At 39.9% G+C, this 20,836-nt stretch overlaps 1 protein-coding gene across 8 annotated transcripts in view; it reads right to left on the bottom strand.

Moving 5' to 3' along the window:
* Positions 1-3,508: 3,508 nt before the first annotated feature.
* The window catches only part of CCDC15 (coiled-coil domain containing 15), a 98,679-nt gene continuing 81,351 nt past the window's right edge, over positions 3,509-20,836 (bottom strand). For 6 of the 8 annotated variants that reach the window (XM_058446206.1, XM_032167811.2, XM_058446208.1 and 3 more), the window contains 3 exons: positions 7,421-7,594; positions 6,962-7,110; positions 3,509-5,451 (listed from right to left, as the gene is read on the bottom strand). In XM_058446206.1, coding sequence (XP_058302189.1) covers positions 5,330-5,451; positions 6,962-7,110; positions 7,421-7,594 — 445 coding nt within the window. In that variant the 3' untranslated portion in view covers positions 3,509-5,329. Of the gene's footprint in view, positions 5,452-6,961; positions 7,111-7,420; positions 7,595-20,836 lie in introns of those variants that run through there. The other 2 variants (XM_058446212.1, XM_058446210.1) reach the window with 2 other exon arrangements.

Here is a 20,836-nt window from a genome sequence, read left to right as displayed (position 1 = left end):
GAACCAACCCAAATGTCCAACAATGATAGATTGGATTAAGAAAATGTGGCACATATACACCATGGAATACTATGCAGCCATAAAAAATGATGAGTTCATGTCCTTTGTAGGGACATGGATGAAACTGGAAACCATCATTCTCAGTAAACTATTGCAAGGACAAAAAAACAAACACCGAATGTTCTCACTCATAGGTGGGAATTGAACAATGAGAACACATGGACACAGGAAGGGGAACATCACACTCCGGGGACTGTTGTGGGGTGGGGGGAGGGGGGAGGGACAGCATTAGGAGATACACCTAATGCTAAATGACGAGTTAATGGGTGCAGCACACCAACATGGCACATGGATACATATGTAACAAACCTGCACATTGTGCACATGTACCCTAAAACTTAAAGTATAATAATAATTAAAAAAAAAAAGAGGTAAAGGAGAAACAAGGACTCTAACAGGCACAGAACCAGAGTGATTCATCACTTCTACTTATATTTATTTACCAAAACACAGTCATATTGTCATAATACAACTGTAATAAATCCTGGAAAATAGAGAGGAAAAAAAAAAAGAGCATCAAAGAATAAAATGCTTAGAAATAAACCCAACAAAATAAATGCAAATGTTACGCTTTGAAAACTATAAAACATTGTTGAAGGAAATGAAAGAAAATCTAATGAATGGGCAGACATCCTATGTTCATAAGTTAGACGGCAATAGTCCCCAAACTCATCAATAGATTTAAGGTAATCCTTATCAGAATCTCAGCCAGCTTTTTGTAGGAAGGTAATCTTAAAATTCATATGAAAATGCAAGGGACTCAGAAGAGCAAAACAGTCTTGAAAAAGAACAAAGTTGGAAGCCTCACACTTCCAAACTTCAAAACTTACTACAAAGCTACAGTAATCAAGACAGATTGCACTGGCATAAGGTAAAACATATAAATCACTGGAACACAATTGAGAGTTCAGAAATAGAAGTTCATGTGTACTGTCAATCTAATGGGGCAAATAATAGTCTTTTTCACCAAACAGTGTTGGGATCCTGGTTATCCATATACAAAAGAATGACGTTGGAGCACTACCTAACACCATATGCAAAAACTTACTCAAAATGGATCACAGACCTAAATATAAGAGGTAAAACTATACGACTTTTAGAGGACCACTTAGGAGTAAATATTTGTGACCCTGAATTAGGTAATGGTTTCTTAGACAAGACAACAGAAGCACAAACCACAAAAGTAGATAAAATGGACTTTGTTAAAATTTAAAACTTTTGTGCTGCAAAGAAAATCATAGAGAAAGTAAAAAGACAATCCCCAGAATGGGAGAAAATATTTGCAAATCATATATATGATAAGAAACCTATATATAGAATACACTGAGAACACTTATAACTCAATAACAAAAAGACAAATAAGGCCGCTGCCCCATCTGGGAGGTGGGGAGCATCTCTGCCTGGCCGCCCATCTTCTGGGTTATGAGGAGCTCCTCTGCCCGGCTGCCCTGTCTGGGAGGTGAGGAGCACCTCTGCCCAGCCGCCACCCCGTCTAGGAAATGAGGAACGTCTCTGCCTGGCCGCCCATCGTCTGGGAAGTGAGGAGCGCCTCTGCCCGGCCACCCCGTCTGGGAAGAAGTGAGGAGCGCCTCCACCTGGCCACCCCATCTGGGAAGTGAGGAGCGCCTCTGCCCGGCCACCCCGTCTGGGAAGAAGTGAGGAGCACCTCTGCCCGGCTGCCCCGTCTGGGAAGTGAGCACCTCTGCGCGGCCGCCCCGTCTGGGAAGTGAGGAGCACCTCTGCCCGGCCGCCCCTTCTGGGATGTGAGGAGCGCCTCTGCGCGGCCACCCCGTCTGGGAAGTGAGGAGCGCCTCTGCCCGGCCGCCCCGTCTGGGAAGTGAGGAGCGCCTCTGCCCGGCCGCCCCGTCTGGGATGTGAGGAGCGCCTCTGCCCGGCCGCCCCGTCTGGGAAGTGAGGAGCGCCTCTGCGCGGCCGCCCCGTCTGGGAAGTGAGGAGCGCCTCTGCCCGGCCGCCCCTTCTGGGGTGTGAGGAGCGCCTCTGCCTGGCCACCCCATCTGGGAAGTGAGGAGCGCCTCTGCCCGGCCACACATCGTCTGGGAAGTGAGGAGCACCTCTGCCGGGCCACCCATCATCTGGGATGTGAGGAGCGCCTCTGCCCAGCCACCCCGTCTAGGAAGTGAGGAGCTTCTCTGTCCGGCCGCCCCATCTGGGAAGTGAGGAGCACCTCTGCCTGGCCGCCCTGTCTGGGATGTGGGGAGCGCCTCTGCCTGGCCGCCTCGTCTGGGAGGTGTACCACAGAGGCCAGAAGCAATGTGGGGGCTGGACGTGGTGGCTCACGCCTGTAGTCCCAGTACTCTGGGAGGCCGAGGCGGGTTGATCACTTGAGGCTAGGAGTTTGAGACCAGCCTGGCCAACATGGCGAAACATATGAAAAATACAACTGACAAACCAACCAACCAACCAAGCAACAACAAAACAGTTCTACCCTGGAGTCATACTCTAATTTTTTCTATTTTCCTCCCTTTCTGATCCTTTATCCAGCTTTCTTTTTCTTCCTCTTCCTTCTCCTTCTTCTTTGTCAAATAGAGGATTGAGTTATTATCATTGATCCATACAAAGTCCCTCTCTCATTTATTTTCTTTAATTCCCACCCCCCATTTCTAGTCCCCGTCTTCCCATGGGCAACCTTCCTAATATGTTTGATATGCATCTTTTTGTTTGTATGTACTTTTAGAAAATGTTTATTGTTTTGTGTGCAAAAAAAATAAAAAAGAAAATCCAATTTTATTTCACAACATCCTTGATGAAGCAGTAAAAATTATTAATTATATTAAATTCCAATACTTGTGCAAAAAGACAACCCAACTACAAAGTGAACAAAGGATCTGAAAAGCCAGTTCTCTGAAAGAGATAAAGTATATGAAAAGATGCTCAACATTACAGCCATGAGGAAATGGAAATTAAAAATACAACGAAATATCACTTCACACCCACTGGGATGGCTATAAGCAAAGACACAGATAATTACAAGTGTTGACGAACATGTGAAGAAATTTGAACCCTTATACACTGTTGGTGGAAATGTAAAATGGTGCAGCCACTTTTGAAAACAGTTTGCAGTTTGTCAAAAGGTTAAACAGAGCTGCCAGAAGACCCAGTAATTCCACTCCCAGGTATATATCCAAAAGAAATGAAAACATATATCTACAGAAAAACTTGCAAATAAATGGTCATAGCAGTGTTCATAATAGCCAAGAGGTAGAAACAATTCAAATGTCTATCAACTGATAAATGGATAAATGAAATGTGGTATATTCATAGAATAAAGTACTATTCAGCAATAAAAAGCAATGAAGTACTGATACATGCTACAAAATAGATGTTTGAAAACATGTTAAATGAAAAAATCTAATCACAAAAGATCACATATGATATATTCCATTTACATGAAAAGTCCACAGTAGGCCAATATATAGGACAGAAAGTAAATTAGTGATTGCCTATGGTTGGAGGGGCATTTTGGGAGAGAAAATGGGGAGTGACTACTAATGGGTACGGGGGATTCCTTTATTTTCTATTTTTAAAATTTTTAATTGTGGTAAAAACACATAACCTAAAATGTACCATTGTAACCATTTTTAAGTATGCAGTTCAGTAGTGTTACGTATACTTACATTGTTGTGAAACAGATCTCCAGAGCCATTTCATCCTGCAAAACTGCAACTCTATACTCATTAAACAAAGCTCTCCACATCCTCCTACTTCCAGCTCCTGGCAACCACTATTTTACTTTCTGTCTCTATTAATTTGACTACCTAAAGTACTGCATATGACAGTATTTGTCCTTTTGTGACTGCTTTTTTCACTTAGCATAATTTTGCAGTATGTGACAGGATTTCCTTCCTTTTTAAGACTGAATATTTTATTGTATATACCACATATTATTTACTATTTATCCACTGATGGACATTTGAGTAGCTTCCACCTTGGCTATTATTAATAATGCCACTATAAACATTGGTGTGCAAGTATCTGTTTGAGATCCTACTTTCAATTCTTTTGGAGATATACCTTGAAATGAGATTGCTGGATCATGGGGACTTCTTCTTAGAGTGAAAATTTTATAGTGGTGATGGTTGCACAACCAGTGAATATACTAAAAACCACTAAATTATACACCTTAAATGTGTCAATTATATATAATATGTGAATGATATCTCAATAGAGCTGTTAAAAAAATACAACACTTAAAGGCTGAATCAAGTTATAATTCAAGGATTCTGGCTGGACTAGGTAATCTGGTTACATAACTATTCAACCTTGTTCATGTAATTCCAATTATTTTCAAAGCCTTGGCTAGATTAGGCTTCTTTTTTTTTTTTTTTTTGAGCACAAACCTAAGTGCTTCTTCAGCACTGCACGTTAGAGAAAGTAGAAAAAAGAAACTGTCAGTATGTATCTTCAATTCATAATATTAAACCTTTTCATATTTTGTATCAGGAAAAACTGCAAGGAAATAACAAATTCATACCAACTATGGAAATTTTTATTTCATTTGCCCTGTAGCCATGTCATATACCAGGTTTTTTAAAAATAGGGAAATAAGAAATTTACTCACTTTGACTTGAGATTCACTTTTTCAAATGTCACTCACAATTATTTCACATAGAAGATATTCAAAAGACAAAGGATTTAATTACCTTTTTTGCAACAGAAAATTACACAATTAAAAATTCCTATGTCCAGTGTCACTAAATGGGGAAAGAGGCAATACATTTTTAAAAACAAGAGAAAAAATGCTGAGGAAAAAAATGTGCAACAAATTTAAATTCTTCTAATCTTGAATTCTTATATACAACTAGAAAAGGTAATGGCAATATAGATGGCCTCTGATGCTCAGAAATACATTTCATCATTTTCTTTTCTGCTTTATCCAGACATTTTCAGTATTGTCAAGCTCAAAAATACAGTTTTAGAAAGATGATAAATGAGAGAATCTCAAAGATTTCACATGAGCTCTTCTGATCAGAGCAGAGCAAAGTAAGGGAAGCCTTACTTGTCTGATCATGTTTTAAAATAATAGGCTCCGTATGGTTCACAAAAAAGAAGAGAGAAGTCAGCTTTCAATCTTGGTTCCAAGGCAGAGATTAAAACAATGATTACAATCTAATTATAAAGACAGTTACTATATGAGACGTATTTCTTTCCAGATTATATATTTTATAACTTGAACAGCTTTTCTTAAATACTCTCTCAGGGCTGATTTTAAGTAAAAGCCAAAATACTACCAGTTAATTTCAGATTCTTATTATAGATTTTTCAAAGTCCACCTGTGTGCAGAAGCAAAATTATGAATTGCGACTCGAAGAGTTGAATTACCCCTAGGGACATCACAGGAATTGATGAATGAATGTAGTGCCCGAGTATATGCTGCAAAAAAAGGTTTGCACAGCAATGAATAAAGTCAAATTCTAAACAACTCAACCAGCCTCTATCTTATTAGTACGGCTTCTCTACCAAGAGTCTTACAAGTAACTATCTATTGAATAAATATTTATTCAGTACTTACTATATGACAAGCACTCTGTGAGGACAGAAAAAATAATAAACAGTACGGACACAAAAATAATTAAGTTGCCATGTAATACTTCCAAACCAAAGGTATATACAAGTGTCATCATAGGCCAGGCACAGTGGCTCACACCTGTAATTCCAGCACTTTGGGAGGCTGAGGCAGGCGGATCACTTGAGGTCAGGAGTTCAAGATCAGCCTGGCCAACATGGCAAAACCCCGTATCTACTAAAAATACAAAAATTAGCTGGATGTGGTGGCACAAACCTGTAATCCCAGATATTCGGTAGGCTGAGGCACTTGAACCCAGGAGGCAGAGGTTGCAGTGAGCCGAGATCGTGCCACTGCACTCTGGCCTGGGCGACAGAGCGAGACTGTCTCAGAAAACACAAACAAAAACAAAAAAACAAACAACAACAAATGTCATCATAGAATGAAGTTGGGAATGAATGCACAACTACCTAGGACAGGATGGCAAAGATTCCCAGAAGTGGTAACACTTAAGATGAGTTATGAAGAAATAACAAGAGTAAAGGAAAGAACACAGAGAACTGAATGTGAGGTGCAAAAGGAGTAAAGAATATGGCACATACTGGGAACAGCAACTTTGATAAGGCTAGAGTAGGGCCCAGAGACAGAGAGAAAATATCCCAAACATGCCATGCATCTTATACTGCAATGGGGCACCCTAGAGGTTTTAGAAGAGAGAAATGGCATAATTAGATTTGTGTGTTTTAAAATAAAGCTGATAAGAAACTCGTATCATACAGATGAAGCACTAGGAATATATGTAGTGGCAGTATTCCTAATGTATACATGAGGGCTACATAATCTTTACACTATATCAATCAATATATTTAAGGATGGAAAGGAAACAAATATTAATGACAATATGAAGGACTAAGTTTTCTCTAGCTGGGACTCCTGATAGAGTTTATACTGTTTCTTATTTTCCTCAGTGCCTCCTGGCAGAACTAGCAATCTAATGTGGATATATATGGTAATACATCCATGTTACATACCATTAATGTTATTTGGGTAATAGAGAATTCAACTGGATAGAGTCCTAACTTACATAAAAGGCAAATTCTAATAGTCTTCAGTTAAAGGACCTGGAACGCAAGTCCTCCTACAGTAGAATGAGCTGAAAATATTTCCCCAGCATAAATGGAGACAAGAAGATAACAGATCTCAAAGAGAAATATAACTCATAATTTTTTCATTGCCTCATATAGTTATTTTGTAAAGGGTTTATAACAGTCTCTGATACATAGTAAGCACTCAATAAATGGTAAATTACTATTACCACCACTCTTATTTATTTTTCTTGTTGCCATTAGGCCCTGACTATTCCTTCAAGAAACTTACCTCTGTGGTTTTTATAGAAAATACAGTTGTTGGCACAGGTATCAGGATGAGCATCCCAAAAATCAGGACCACAACAGCATAGTGGAGGTAAAGTAATATTATACAGCCACATTTTCTCCTGGATTTGGGCTCGTAAAGCTTCTACATATCTGTAAAAATAAAGTATGATCAGGCAAAGTGAACTACTAGAAAGAAAGCATGAATCCCGACTTTACAGCCAGCTTTAACTGTTAAATCTATTCCGTATCTCTGGGCCTTGACATTTCCTCTTTGTACTGGGAAAAATGCAGGGCTACACCCAAGAAATATTAGGCAATCAAAAAATCTGGTGAAGTTATGAACTCCTAAATGAGGAAACGTATGAAAAGACACAGTCAATTCTCTTCTAAGGAAAATGAGAACAATGAGTTCTACCAAGTCTTCTAGAGCCAAAATATCATGAAGACCTTTTCAAATTACCTCAGGTATTCTTTTTCTCTCTGTTGTTTTTCTCTGGCTCCTTTTATTTCTTCAAGTTGTAACTGGGCTAATATCGCACTCATCTTCTCTCCTGAATATGGATCTTCATGAAAGTTCATTCTTAGGATCCTCTGCTCTTCAGCATAACGTTCTTGCTCTCTCTTTTTCTTAATTCTGAAAATAAGATCATAACATGGTTAGGAATTTCATAAAATTATTATTTAAAATTGGCTTCTTTATCCAAATAACTCAAGAAATTCCCAGAAACTGGGGAGTCGGGAAATCAGTTTAATATCCCAAGAATATCTTCAAAAATTTCTGCTGGCTGCTTTATCTCCTCTCAAAGAGAAATGAGCAATAGCTACTATTAAAAGAGTTCTTCCTGGGTTGGTGCGGTGGCTCATGCCTTTAATCCCAGCACTTTGAGAGGCCGAGGCAGATGGGTCACATGAAGCCAGGAGTTCCACATCAGTCTGGCCAACATGGTAAAAACCCATCCTTACTAAAAATACAAAAATTAGCCAGGCAGTGGTAGCATGGGCCTGTAATCCCAGCTACTCAGGACGCTGAGGCTAGAGGATCACTTGAACCCAGGAGGCAGAGGTTGCAGTGAGCTGAAATTGCACCACTGCACTCCAGCCTAGGCAATAGAGCCAGACCCCGTATCTCAAAAAAAAAACAAAAAAAAAAAAACAGTTTTTCTGTAAGAATGTAGCACAACAGTCTTTTCAGATTAAAACTACAAGTAAACAGGGATCCTGCTTCTGACCAAAACAGAGTAACAGGGACCGCATTTGCCCTCCAACCTTAAACCACCAAAAAAATTTTAAAAGTTTTAAAAAGTACACAAATCAAACACAAGAAATGATGGTTTTCAAGACATCGGACACCAGGTAACAAATGACACTGCTCCTTGACGGTTGGGAAACAAGTGAAGTAAACCCTGTAACTGCCAGAGATTACTGCCTTGGAAGGTTCCAGGCAGTGGCACAGGGCAGGGAAATTGAAGTGAAGCCTGATGGGCTCTATGAATTGAAGAGATGGAGTTAAGAGTGCAGGGAGACAAAGGCAATTAGAGTTCACAGGACAAAGTACCAGAGAGAAGAAAGCTGCCCAGAGACAGCACTCCAGAGATGAACAGAGAGTCTCCTGGTACACAGCAGAGCACTGATTGGTGCATGTATGCAATGAAATAACCTGAGCCTAGGGAGAGAACCATCCAAAATAAAAGAGAACGGTGACTAGAGTCCACATAGCTCCAGAAATAATTTGTCCTTATTTCCACCAATCAAACTTGGGAAAACTCAGATTTCACAGAATATTAGATCTTCAGAATGATCTTATCTGAGCAGTAGGGAATGAAAACTAGTCCCAGACTGAGTACTGCACCAGACCCACCTAACAAGTTATAAAAGCAAGTCCTCAAATGAACTTGACTGTATACCAAAACCAGGTTCAATAATGTAAAGACATCCAGCAACTAACTTGGTAAAACTCATAATGTTGTGCATCTAACCAAAGATTACTAAGCACACAAAGAGGCAGAAAACAAGCCCAGACTCCAATGAACATCCACAAGCATTAAGACCACTCAGGAAATATGACCTCACCAAAAGAACTAAATAAGTCACCAGTGACTAGTCCCAGAGAGACAGAGATGTAGGACCTTTCAGACAGATAATTCAAAATGGCTGTTTTGAGGAAACTCAAAGAAATTCAAGAGAACACAGAGAGGAATTCAGAATCCTATCTGATAAATTTAACAAAGAGATTGAAATAATTTAAAAGAATCAAGTAGAAATTCTGGAGTTAAAAACTGCAACTGAAACACTAAACAATGCATCAGAGTCTGTTAATAGTGGAATTAATCAAGCAGAAGAAAGAATGAGTGAGCTTGAAGACAGGCTATTTGAAAATACACAGTTACAGGAGACAAAAGAAAGAAGAATAGAAGAGAATGAAAGTATGCCTATGATATCTAGAAAATAACTTCAAAAGGGCAAATCTAAGAGTTTTGGGTCTTAAAGAGGAAATCGAGAGATGAGAGTAGAAAGTTTATTCAAAGGGATAATAACAGAGAACTTCCCAAACCTAGAGAAAGATATCAATATTCAAGTGCAAGAAGGTTACTAAGCAGATTTAACCCAAATAACATCAACTCAAGACATTCAATAATCAAACTCCCAAAGGTTAATAATAAAGAAAGGATTCTAAAAGTAGGAAGAGAAAAGAAACAAATAACATATAGTGGAGCTTCAATATGCCTGGCAGCAGACTTCTCAGTGGAAGCCTTGCAGGCCAGGAAAGAGTGACATAATATATTGAAAGGGCCAAAGGAAAAACAACTTTTATTGCAGAATAGTATATCTGGTGAAAATATTATTCAAACATGAAGGAGAATTCAAGACTTTCTCAGACAAACAAAAGCTGAGAGATTTCATCAACACCAGACCTATCCTATAAGAAAGCTAAAGGGAGTTCCTTAATCTGAAAGAAAAGGACCTTAATAAAAAATAAGAAATTATCTGAAGGCACAAAACTCACTAGTAATAGTAAGTACACAAAAAGAATATCAAAACACTGTAATTGTGGTGTGTAAGCTACTCATATCTTGAGTGGGAAGACTAAAAGATGAACTGATCAAAAATAATAATTACAACTTTTCAAGACATAGTACAATAAAATATAAGTAGAAACAACAAAAAGTTAAAAGTAGGGGCATGATGTTAAAGTGTACAGTTTTTATTAGTTTTGTCTTGTTTGTTAGTTTATGTAATCACTGTTAAGTTGTCATCAGTTTAAAACAATAGGTTATAAGATATCATTTGCAAGCATCATTGTAACTTCAAATTTAGAAACATACCACAGATACCCAAAATATAAGAAGCAATAAATTAAAACATCTCATCAGAGAAAATCACCTTCACTAAAAGGAAGACAGGAAAGAAGAAAAGAAAGAAGACCATGAAACAACCAGAAAAAAAAGTAACAAAATGGCAGAAGTAAGTCCTTACTTAACAGTGATAACATTGAATGTAAATAAACTAAACTCTCCAAACAAAAGATGTTGAGTGGCTGAATAGATTATAAAATAAGATCCAACAATTCCTTGCCTGCAAGAAACATACTTCATCTATAAAGACACACATAGGCTGAAAATAAAGAGATGGAAAAAATATTCCACGCAAATAGAAACCAAAAAAGAGCAGGAGTAGCTATACTAATATCAGACAAAATAGATTTCAAGACAAAAACTATAAAAAAAGACAAGGTCAGGGTGATGGTTAATACTGTCAACTTGATTGAATTGAAGGATGTAAAGTATTATTCCTGAGTGTTTCTGTGAGGGTGTGGCCAAAAGAGATTAACATTTGAGCCAGTGGACTGGAAAAGGCAGACTCACCCTTAATCTGAGTGGGCACAATCTTATCAACTGCCAGCGTGGCCAGAATAAAAACCAGGCAGAAGAACGTGAATAGACTAGACTGGCTTAGCCTCCCAGCCTACATCTTTCTCCCATGCTGGATGCTTCCTGCCCTCCAACATCAGACTCCAAGTTCTTCAGCTTTGGGACTCAAACTGGCTTCCTTGCTCCTCAGCTTGCAAATGGCCTATTGTGGGACCTTGTGATTGTGTGAATTAATACTCCTTAATTATATATAAATATATATTAGTTTATGTAATCACTCATATATATATATTAGTTCTGTCTTTCTAGAGAACCCTGACTAATACAGATTTTGGTACCAACAAATATTAAGGATGGAGTTCTTTTGTTGGTTTTGGGGTTTCTGGAGTTGGCTGCTAAATATGATTAGACCCCAAAATGCTAAGGACTCTACTTCTAATAGTATAGAGAACACTAATAGTCCCTGGCATGAACTGTTTAGAGAGTTATGCAAAATAAATGCATTTGACACTCCTGATTCACTGCTCATGAGAGGCAAGGAGTTTAGTGACTCTGTACATAATAACTTTCACCATATGTGGAGAACCAAGGAACATAATGAAGTTGGTTGGTTGCTCCTAAGTTCACTGGACAAAGTGATGAAAGAAAATGGTGAACTCAGGGATTCTAACTCCTGGCTTCAGAAGCAGATACTGAGCCTCAAATCTTCTAAGATTGCCCTGAGTGAGAGTCTTATCTCCTGAAGAGAAAGAGATGAAGCTGTGGAAAACCAGACACAGCTTTTATCATGCGAGTGGCTGGCCTGCAATGAAAGGTGCATGCACAGCCTTGCCAGGTGTCTACTGTTAAAATGAGGGCATTGATTGGAAAAGAATGGGACCCTGCAACTGGGAATAAGGATATGTGGGAGGACCCTGATGACACTGGGGACACTGAGCTTGTAAACTCTGATGAATTTTTTTTGCCAGAAGAAACAGCTTTCTCATTCCCACTAGTGGCAACATCCCCTCCCCGACCCACACTTCCATCACCCTTTCCACCTTTGTCTGAGGGGATAAACCCTGCGCTGCCTGAGGCAACAGTGATGGCCTCCCCTGAGGCAGTTGCCAGGCAATATAATGTTGATTCTCCTCAGGCGCTATCCCCAACACCTCTGTTTGCTTCTAGACCTATAACAAGACTAAAGTCCTAGTGGGCTCCTAGAAGTGAGGTTCAGAGTGTGACCATGAGGACATGTGCTACACTCAAAAAGAACTGCTTGAGTTCTCAATTTATATAAGCAGAAATCTTGAGAAGAGTCATGGGAATGGATATGAAGGTGTGGGATGATGGGAGAAGGAACATAGAGTTTGATCAGGTGAACTTGTTGATTTGGGCCTACTAAATAGTGATTCTGCATTTAATGTTGTAGCTCAGGGAGTTAAAAAAGATTCTAATAGTTTGTCTGCTTGGTTAACTAAAATATAGCTTAAAAGATGGCCCACTGTGAGCAAGCTGGAAATGCCTGATTTCCTCCCTTGGTTTAGAATGGGATCCAAAGATATGGGGAGATTGGAATGGTGGAGTGGATTAGTCACTTCAGACCTTCTCATTCCAGCTGGGAGGATCCAGAAGATATATCCTTGACCAATGCTTTCCAAAATAGATTTGTGAGGGCAATACCTACATCTTTGAAGAGCTCTGTAAGGATTGCTCTTCTAGATCTTGATGTATGCCAGATCTAACAATGGGAACCCTAGTCACTCAACCAGAAAATTTAAATGCAATGGAAATAATTGGATCCCGAGATGGCAGGGCCAAGTGGCAGCACTCAACCATCAAAGGCAAGATGGGCATTGCTACCATAATGGACAGCAGAGGCAAAGCAACAATCAGAATCATTTGACTTACGCAGAGCTCTGGCACTGGCTAATTAATCATGGTGTTTCTAGAAGTGAAATTGATAGGAATCCTACTGCATTCCTATTTAATTTATATACGCAGAAAAATTCCAGGTCAAGTGGACAAAAGACTAATTTTAAATATAAAAACAGAGAATTATGGCCCCTCAATTGATATCCAGACTGGAGCCAGTTTATTAGACCCAGAATCTCTTGAATGAAGGGGAAGTCTGCTCACCTTGAGGAAGGACCCCACTATACTACCAACAATTTATGCTATTAACCTTTCTGCCATCCTTCCCCAAGGACACCTCTGGCCTTTTACCAGGGTAACTGTGCACTGGGGAAAGGGAAACGATTAGACGTTTCGGGGACTACTAGACACTGGCTCTGAGCTGACACTGAATCCAGGGGGCCCAAAACATCATTGTCGTCCTCCAGTTAAAGAAGGGGCTTATGAAGGTGAGGTAATTAATGGAGTTTTAGCTCAGGTCTGACTTACAGTGGGTCCGGTGGGTCCCCAGACTCATCCTGTGGTCATTTCCCCAGTGCCAGAATGCATAATTGGCATAGACATACTCAGCAGCAGGCAGAACATTGGCTGATTGGTAGTGTGAGGGCTATTACGGTGGGAAAGGCCAAATGTAAGCCATTAGAGCTGCCTCTACCTAGAAAAATAGTAAATCAAAAACAATATTGCATCCCTGGAGGAATTGTGGCAATTAGTACCACCATAAGGACTCGAAAAATGCAGGGTTGGTGATTCCCACCACATCCTCCTTCAACTCTCCCATTTGGCCTATGCAGAAGACAGATGGATCTTACAGAATGACAGTGGATTATCATAAGCTAACCAAGTGGTGACTCCAACTGCAGCTGCTGTACCAGATGTGGTTTCATTGCTTGAGCAAATTAACACATCTTCTGATACCTGGTATGTGGCCATTGACTTGGCAAATGCCTTTTTCTCCACCCTGTGCATAAGGTCCATCAGAAGCAATTTGCCTTCAGCTGGCAAGGCCAACAATATACCTTTACTATCCTACCTCAGGGGTATATCAACTCTCTGGCTTTCTGTCATAATCTTATTCAGAGAGACTTTGATCACTTTCTACTTCTGCAAGATATCACACTGGTCCACTACATTGATGACATTATGCTGATTAGATCCAGTGAGCGAGAAGTAGCAAACACACTGAATTTATTGGTGAGACATTTGCATGCCAGAGGATGGGGAAAAAAATCTGACTAAAATTCAGGGAACTTCTACCTCAGTAAAATGTCTAGGGGTCCAGTGGTGTGGGGCCTGTCGAGATATTCCTTCTAAGGTAAAGGATTTGGCCTCTCCTACCACCACGAAAGAGACACAATGCCTAGTGGGCCTATTTGGATTTTGTTGACACATTCCTCATTTAGATGTGTTACCCCAGACTATTTATCGAGTGACCTGAAAGGCTGCCAGTTTTGAGTGGGGTCCAGAACAGGAGAAGGCTCTACAACAGGTCCAGGCTGCTCTGCCACTTGGGTCATATGTCTCAGCAGACCCAATAGTGCTTGAGGTGTCAGTGGCAGACAAGGATGCTGTTTGAAGCCTTTGGCAGGCCCTCATAGGCGAATCACAGCAGAGGCCTCTAGGATTTTGAAGCAAGGCCCTGCCATCTTCTGCAGATAACTACTCTCCTTTTGAGAGACAGCTCTTAGCCTGTTACTGGACTTTGGTGAAAACTGAAGGGTCATCACGTTATCATGCGACCTGAACTGCCTATCATGAAGTGGGTGCTTTCTGACCCATCTAGCCATAAAGTGGTTCATACACAGCAGCATTCCATCATCAAATGGAAGTGGTATATATATGATCAGGCTTGGGCAGGTCCTGAAGGCACAAGTAAGTTATGTGAGGAAGTGGCTCAAATGCCCATGGTCTCCAGTCCTGCTACCCTGCCTTCTCTCCCCCAGCCTGCACCAGTGGCCTCATGGGGAGTTCCCTATGATCAACTGGCAGAGGAAGAGAAGACTAGGGCCTGGTTCACAGATGGTTCCACATGATATGCAGGCATCACCTGAAAGTGGACAGCTGCAGCATTTCAGCCCCTTTCCAGGACATCCCTGATGGACAGCAGTGAAGGGAAATCTTCCCAGTGGGCAGAACTTCGAGCAGTGCACCTGGTTGTGCACTTTGCATGGAAGGAGAAATGGCCAGATGTGCGATTATATACTGACTCATGGGCTGTAGCCAATGGTTTGACTGGATGGTCAGGGACTTGAAAGAAGCATGACTGAAAAACTGGTGACAAAGAAATCTGGGGAAGAGTTATGTGGATGGACCTCTCTGAGAGGTAAAAAACTAAAGATATTTGTATCCCATGTGAGTGCTCACCAACAGGTGAACTCAGCAGAGAAGGATTTTAATAATCAAGTGGATAGGATGACCCATTTTGTGGACACCACTCACCCTCTTTCCCCAGCCACCCATCATCACCCAATGGGCCCATGAACAAAGTAGCCATGGTGGCAGGGAAGGAGGTTACGCATGGGCTCAGCAATATGGACTGCCACTCACCAAGGCTGACCTGGCTACAGCCACTGCTGAGTGCCCAATTTGCCAGCAGAAGAGACAAACACTGAGCCCTCAATATGGCACCATTCCTCAGGGTGACCAGCCAGCTACCTGGTGGCAGGCTGATTATACTGGACTTCTATCATGTAAAGGGCAGAGGTTTGTCCTCACTGGAATAGACACTTACTCTGGATATGGGTTTACCTATCCTGCACGCAATGCTTCTGCCAAGACTACCATCTGTATACTCACAGAATGCCTTATCCACCGTCATGGTATTCTACACAGCATTACCTCTGACTTTACAGCTGAAGAAGTGCAGCAGTGGGCTCCTGATCATGGAACTTACTGGTTTTATCAGTTCCCCCATCATCCTGAAGGAGCTGGATTGATAGAATGGTGGAATGTCCTTTTGAAGTCACAATTACACGCCAATTAGGTGACAATACTTTGCAGGGCTGGGGCAAAGTTCTCCAGAAGGCTGTGTACGCTCTGAATCAGCGTCCAATATATGGTACTGTTTCTCCCATGGCCAGGATTCACAAGTCCAGGAATCAAGGAGTGGAAGTGGCACCACTCACCATCACCCCTAGTGATCCACTAGCAAAATTTTTGCTTCCTGTTCCCATGATATTACATTCTGCTGGCCTAGAGGTCTTAGTTCCAGAGGAATGCTGCCACCAGTAGGCACAATAAACTGGAAGTTAAGATTGCTACCTGGACACTTTGGGTTCCTCCTACCTTTAAGTCAATAGGCTAAAAAGGGAGATACAGTGTTGGCTGGGGTGACCAACCCGGACTTTCAAGATGAACTCCGTCTACTACTCCACAACAGAGGTAAGGAGGAGTATGCATGGAACACAGGAGGTCCATTATGGCATCTCTTAGTATTACCATGCCCTGTGATTAAGGTCAATGGGAAACTACAACAGCCCAATCCAGGCAGGACTACAAATGACCCAGACCCTTCAGGAGTGAAAGTTTGGGTCACTCCACCAGGAAAAAAACCAAGACTCTCTGAGGTGCTTGCTGAAGGCAAAGAGAATACAAAATGGGTAGTAGAAGAAGGTGGTCATCATACCAGCTACAATCATGTGACCAGTGCAGAAACAAGGACTGTAACTGTCATGAGTATTTCCTCCTTCTTTTGTTAAAAACATGTTTGTGCATGTATACTGCTGTACTAAGAAAATATCTTCATTTCTTCTCTCCTTTATCATGTGACATAAGATTTATTGACTTCACATCAGCATTTAAGTATTGTTAACTTTATGTAATAGTATTTTGGTTGGGGATTTGTGCGTTTCCGGTTGTATGAAGGATAGTTGTATTATGCTAGGCATAATTATGACCTTATTTTTGTCTTTATTTGAAGATTATGTATGATCTCAGGAGATGTGTATGGGCTCAAGGTGACAAGGGGTAGACTTGTGATGGTTAATACTGAGTGTCAGCTTGATTGGATAGAAGCATACAAAGTATTGATCCTGGGTGTATCTGTGAGGGTGCTGCCAAAGGAGATTAACATTTGAGTCAGTGGGCTGGGAAGGGCAGACCCACTCTTACTCTGGGTTGGCACAATCTAATCAGCTGTCAGCAAGGCTAGAATATAAGCAGACAGAAAAATGTAAAAAGAAAGACCAGCCTAGCCTTCCAGACTATATCTTTCTCGTGTGCTGAATGCTTCCTGCCCTCAAACATCAGACTTCAGGTTCTTTGGTTTTGGGACTCAGAGTGGTTCTCCTTGCTCCTCAGCCTGCAGATGGCCTATTGTGGAATCTTGTGATCACATGAGTTAATACTTAATAAACTCCCCCTTATATATATTTATCTATTCCATTAGTTCTGTCCCTCTAGAGAACCCTGACTAACACAGTAGTCAAATTCATAGAATTAGAAAATGAAATGGGTCCTAGCCAGCGTGATCGGGCAAGAGAAAGAAATAACATCTAAACTTGAAAAGAAGAAGTCAAACTGTCACTGTTTGCTGATGATATGATCATATACCTAGAAAACCCTAAAGACTCATCCAAAAAGCTCCTAGAACTGATAAATGAACTCAGTAAAGTTTCAGGATACAAAATCAATGTACACAAATGAGGAGTACTGCTATACACCAACAATGACCAAGCTGAGAATCAAATCAAGAACTCAATCCCTTTCACAACAGCGGCAAAAACAAAAAACAAAACAAAACAAAACAAAACAAAACAAAAAAACAACCACCACCAACCTTAGGAATATACTTAACCAAGGGGGTGAAAGATCTCTACAAGAAAAACTATAAAACACTGCTGAAAGAAATCATGGATGACAGAAACAAATGGAAACACATCCCATCCTCATGGATACGTAGAATCAACATTGTTAAAATGACGATACTGCCAAAAGCAACGTACAGATTCAATGCAATTCCCATCAAAATACCATCATCATTCTTCACAGAAATAGAAAAAACAACGCTAACATTCATACGAAAATAAAAAAAAGAGCCCACATAGCCAAAGCAATACTAAGAAAAGAGAACAAACCTGGCGGCATCACATTATCTAACTTCAAACTATACTACAAGGCTATAGTTACCAAAGCAGCATAGTATGGGTACATACTTAGTACCCGTAATACATACATAGTACAGGCACACAGACCAGTGGAACACAATAGAGAACCTAGAAATAGTCAAATACATACAGCCAACTGAAGTTCAACAAAGCATACAAAAACATAAGGTAGGGTAAGTAAATTGTGTTGGAATAACTGGCAAGCCACATGTAGAAGAATAAAACTGGATCCTCATCTCTCACATTATACAAAAACCAACTCAAGATGGATCAAAGACTTAAACCTAAGACCTGAAACTATAAAAATTTTAAAAGATAACATCAAAAAAACTGTTCTAGACATTGGCTTAGGCAAAGAATTCATGGCTAAAAACCCAAAAGCAAATGCAACAACAAAAAAATAATAAATGGTACCTAATTAAACCAAAAAGATTCTACACAGCAAAAGAAATAATCAGCAGAGCAAACAGACAACCCACAGAGTGGGAGAAAATAATTGCAAACTGTGCATCCAACAAAGGACTAATATCCAAAATCTACAAATAACTGAAATCAGTAAGAAAAAAAACAAATAATCCTATCAAAAATCGGGCAAAGGACATGAATTTGAAATTCTCAAGAGAAGATATTCAAACAGCCAACAAACATATGCAAAAATGCTCAACATCATTACTTATCAGGGAAATGCATATTAAAACCACAATGAGATATCACCTTACTCCTGCAAGAATGGCCATAATTTAAAAATAAAAATAATAGATGTTGGCATGGATGTGGAGAAAAGGGAACACTTACACTGCTAGTGGGAATGTAAACTAGTACAACCACTATGGAAAACAGCATGAAGATTCCTTAAAGAACTAAAAGTAGAAATGCAATTCCATCCAGCAATCCCACTACTGGGTACCTACCCAAAGGAAAAGAAGTCATTACATGAAAAAGACACAGGTACATGCGTATTTATAGAAGCACAATTCACAACTGCAAAAATATGGAACCACCATAAATGTCCATCAACCAATGATAATGTCCATCAACCAACATAATGTCCATCAACCAACATAAATGTCCATCAACCAATGGATAAAGAAAATGTGGTGTATATATATACCATGGAATACTACTCAGCCATAAAATGAAATAAAATAATGGCCTTTGCAGCAACTTGGATGGAGTTGGAGGCTATTATTCTAAGTGAAGTAACTCAGGAATGGAAAACCAAATATTGTATGTTCTCACTTATAAATGGGAGCTAAGCTATGAGGATGCAAAGGCATAAGAATAATAGAATGGACTTCTGGGGCTTTGGGGGAAGAGTGGGAAGGGGTGAGAAATAAAAGACTACGTATTGGGTACAGTGTACACTGCTCGGGTGACGGGTGCACCAAAATCTCAGAAATCATCACTAAAGAACTTATCCATGTAACCAAAAACCATCTGTTCCCCAACAGCTATTGAAATAAAATAAAATTAAAAAAAAAATAAATAAATACAAACAAACAACATAAAATGGTAGTTACCAGGGGCTGGAGATAAGAAGAGTTGCTTAACAGTTACAGAATTTCAGATTTGGAGGAAGCAGGGCAAGATAGCCAAATAGAAGCCTCCACCAATCATCCTCCCCAAAGGAACACCAAATTTTAAAACTATCTAAAAAAAGCACCTTCAAAAGGACCAAAAATCAGGTGAGCAATCACAGAACCTGGTTTTAACTTCATATTGCCAAAAGAGGCACTGAAGAGGGTAGGAAAGATTGTCTTGAATTGCCTACATTACCCCTTTCTCATTCCCCAACAGAAGCCACATGGCATGGAGGGAGAATCTATGCACTTAGAGGAGGGGGAGTATAGCATTTGTGGGACTCTGTAATGGAACACAGTGCTGCTAACACCAGGCAGAACTCAGTCGGTGGCCAAAGAAGGTGCATTTAGACCAGCCCTAGCCAGAGGGGAATCATCCATCCAGGTGGTTGGAACTTCAGTTTCAGCAAACCTCACCACCACAGGCTAAAGTGCTCTGGGGTCCTAAATAAACTTGAAAGGCTGTCCAGGCCACAAAAACTGTAATTCTTGGGCAAGTCCTATTGCTGTTCAGGGCTCAAAGCCAGCTAGTGAGATACTAACTGGGGCAGCTAAGGGAGTGCAGGTGCCACCCCTCCCCCAACCCCAGGGAGCATAGCTCACAGCTCCAAAAGAGAAGCCTATCTTTTGCTTGAGAAGAGGAGAGAAAAGCAATACTCAAACTGTACCAAATATTAAAACAAAAATCAGTAAAATAAGAATACAAAAATAGAAAAATTAATGAAATTAAAAGCTAGTTCTTTGAGATGAATAAAACTGACTAATCTTAAGTCAGGCTGATAATGAATAAAGGATATAAATTATCAATACCAAAATTAAGAGGTGATATCATTAGAGATTCTATATATATCAAAAATATAACAGAATATTAAGAACTTTATGCCATTAATAAAGTTCTTAACATCAATAAATATGACATTAATAAATACGGCAATTAATTTGACAACTTAGATGAAATGACACATTTTTTGAAAGACATAAATTATTAAAGGTAACTCAAGAAAAAAATTGATAACCTAAATGGCCCTATATTAGTGACACTGAAAATGTAGTTAAGGATCTTTCCGCAATGAAAAGTCTAGAACCAGATGGATTCACTGCCAAATTCTACCAAACATTTAAGCACTAAACAATGCCAATTCTACATAAATTCATTCAATAAAACTGAAGAGGAGAGAACACATCCCAACTCATCCTTTAAGGCCAACATTACCCTGAAACGAAAACTTGACAAATATATTAGACAAGTATCTTTTTAGATAAAGAAAATTGTTAGCCAGTATCTCTCAGAACATAGACAGAAAAATTCTAAACAAAAGTTTAGCAAATCTCATTACACAATGTATTAAAAGGATAATACATTATTACCAAGTGGGTATACCCAGGAACCCAGAGTTGGTTTAACATTCATTTCATATATATATATATA

This window comes from Hylobates moloch, unplaced genomic scaffold (genome assembly GCF_009828535.3).
Source record: "Hylobates moloch isolate HMO894 unplaced genomic scaffold, HMol_V3 SCAFFOLD_11, whole genome shotgun sequence".
In the NCBI taxonomy this organism is placed as follows: Eukaryota; Metazoa; Chordata; class Mammalia; order Primates; family Hylobatidae; genus Hylobates; species Hylobates moloch.
Note: the sequence above shows the minus strand (reverse complement) of the source record. Positions and strands in the feature narration are given on the sequence as shown.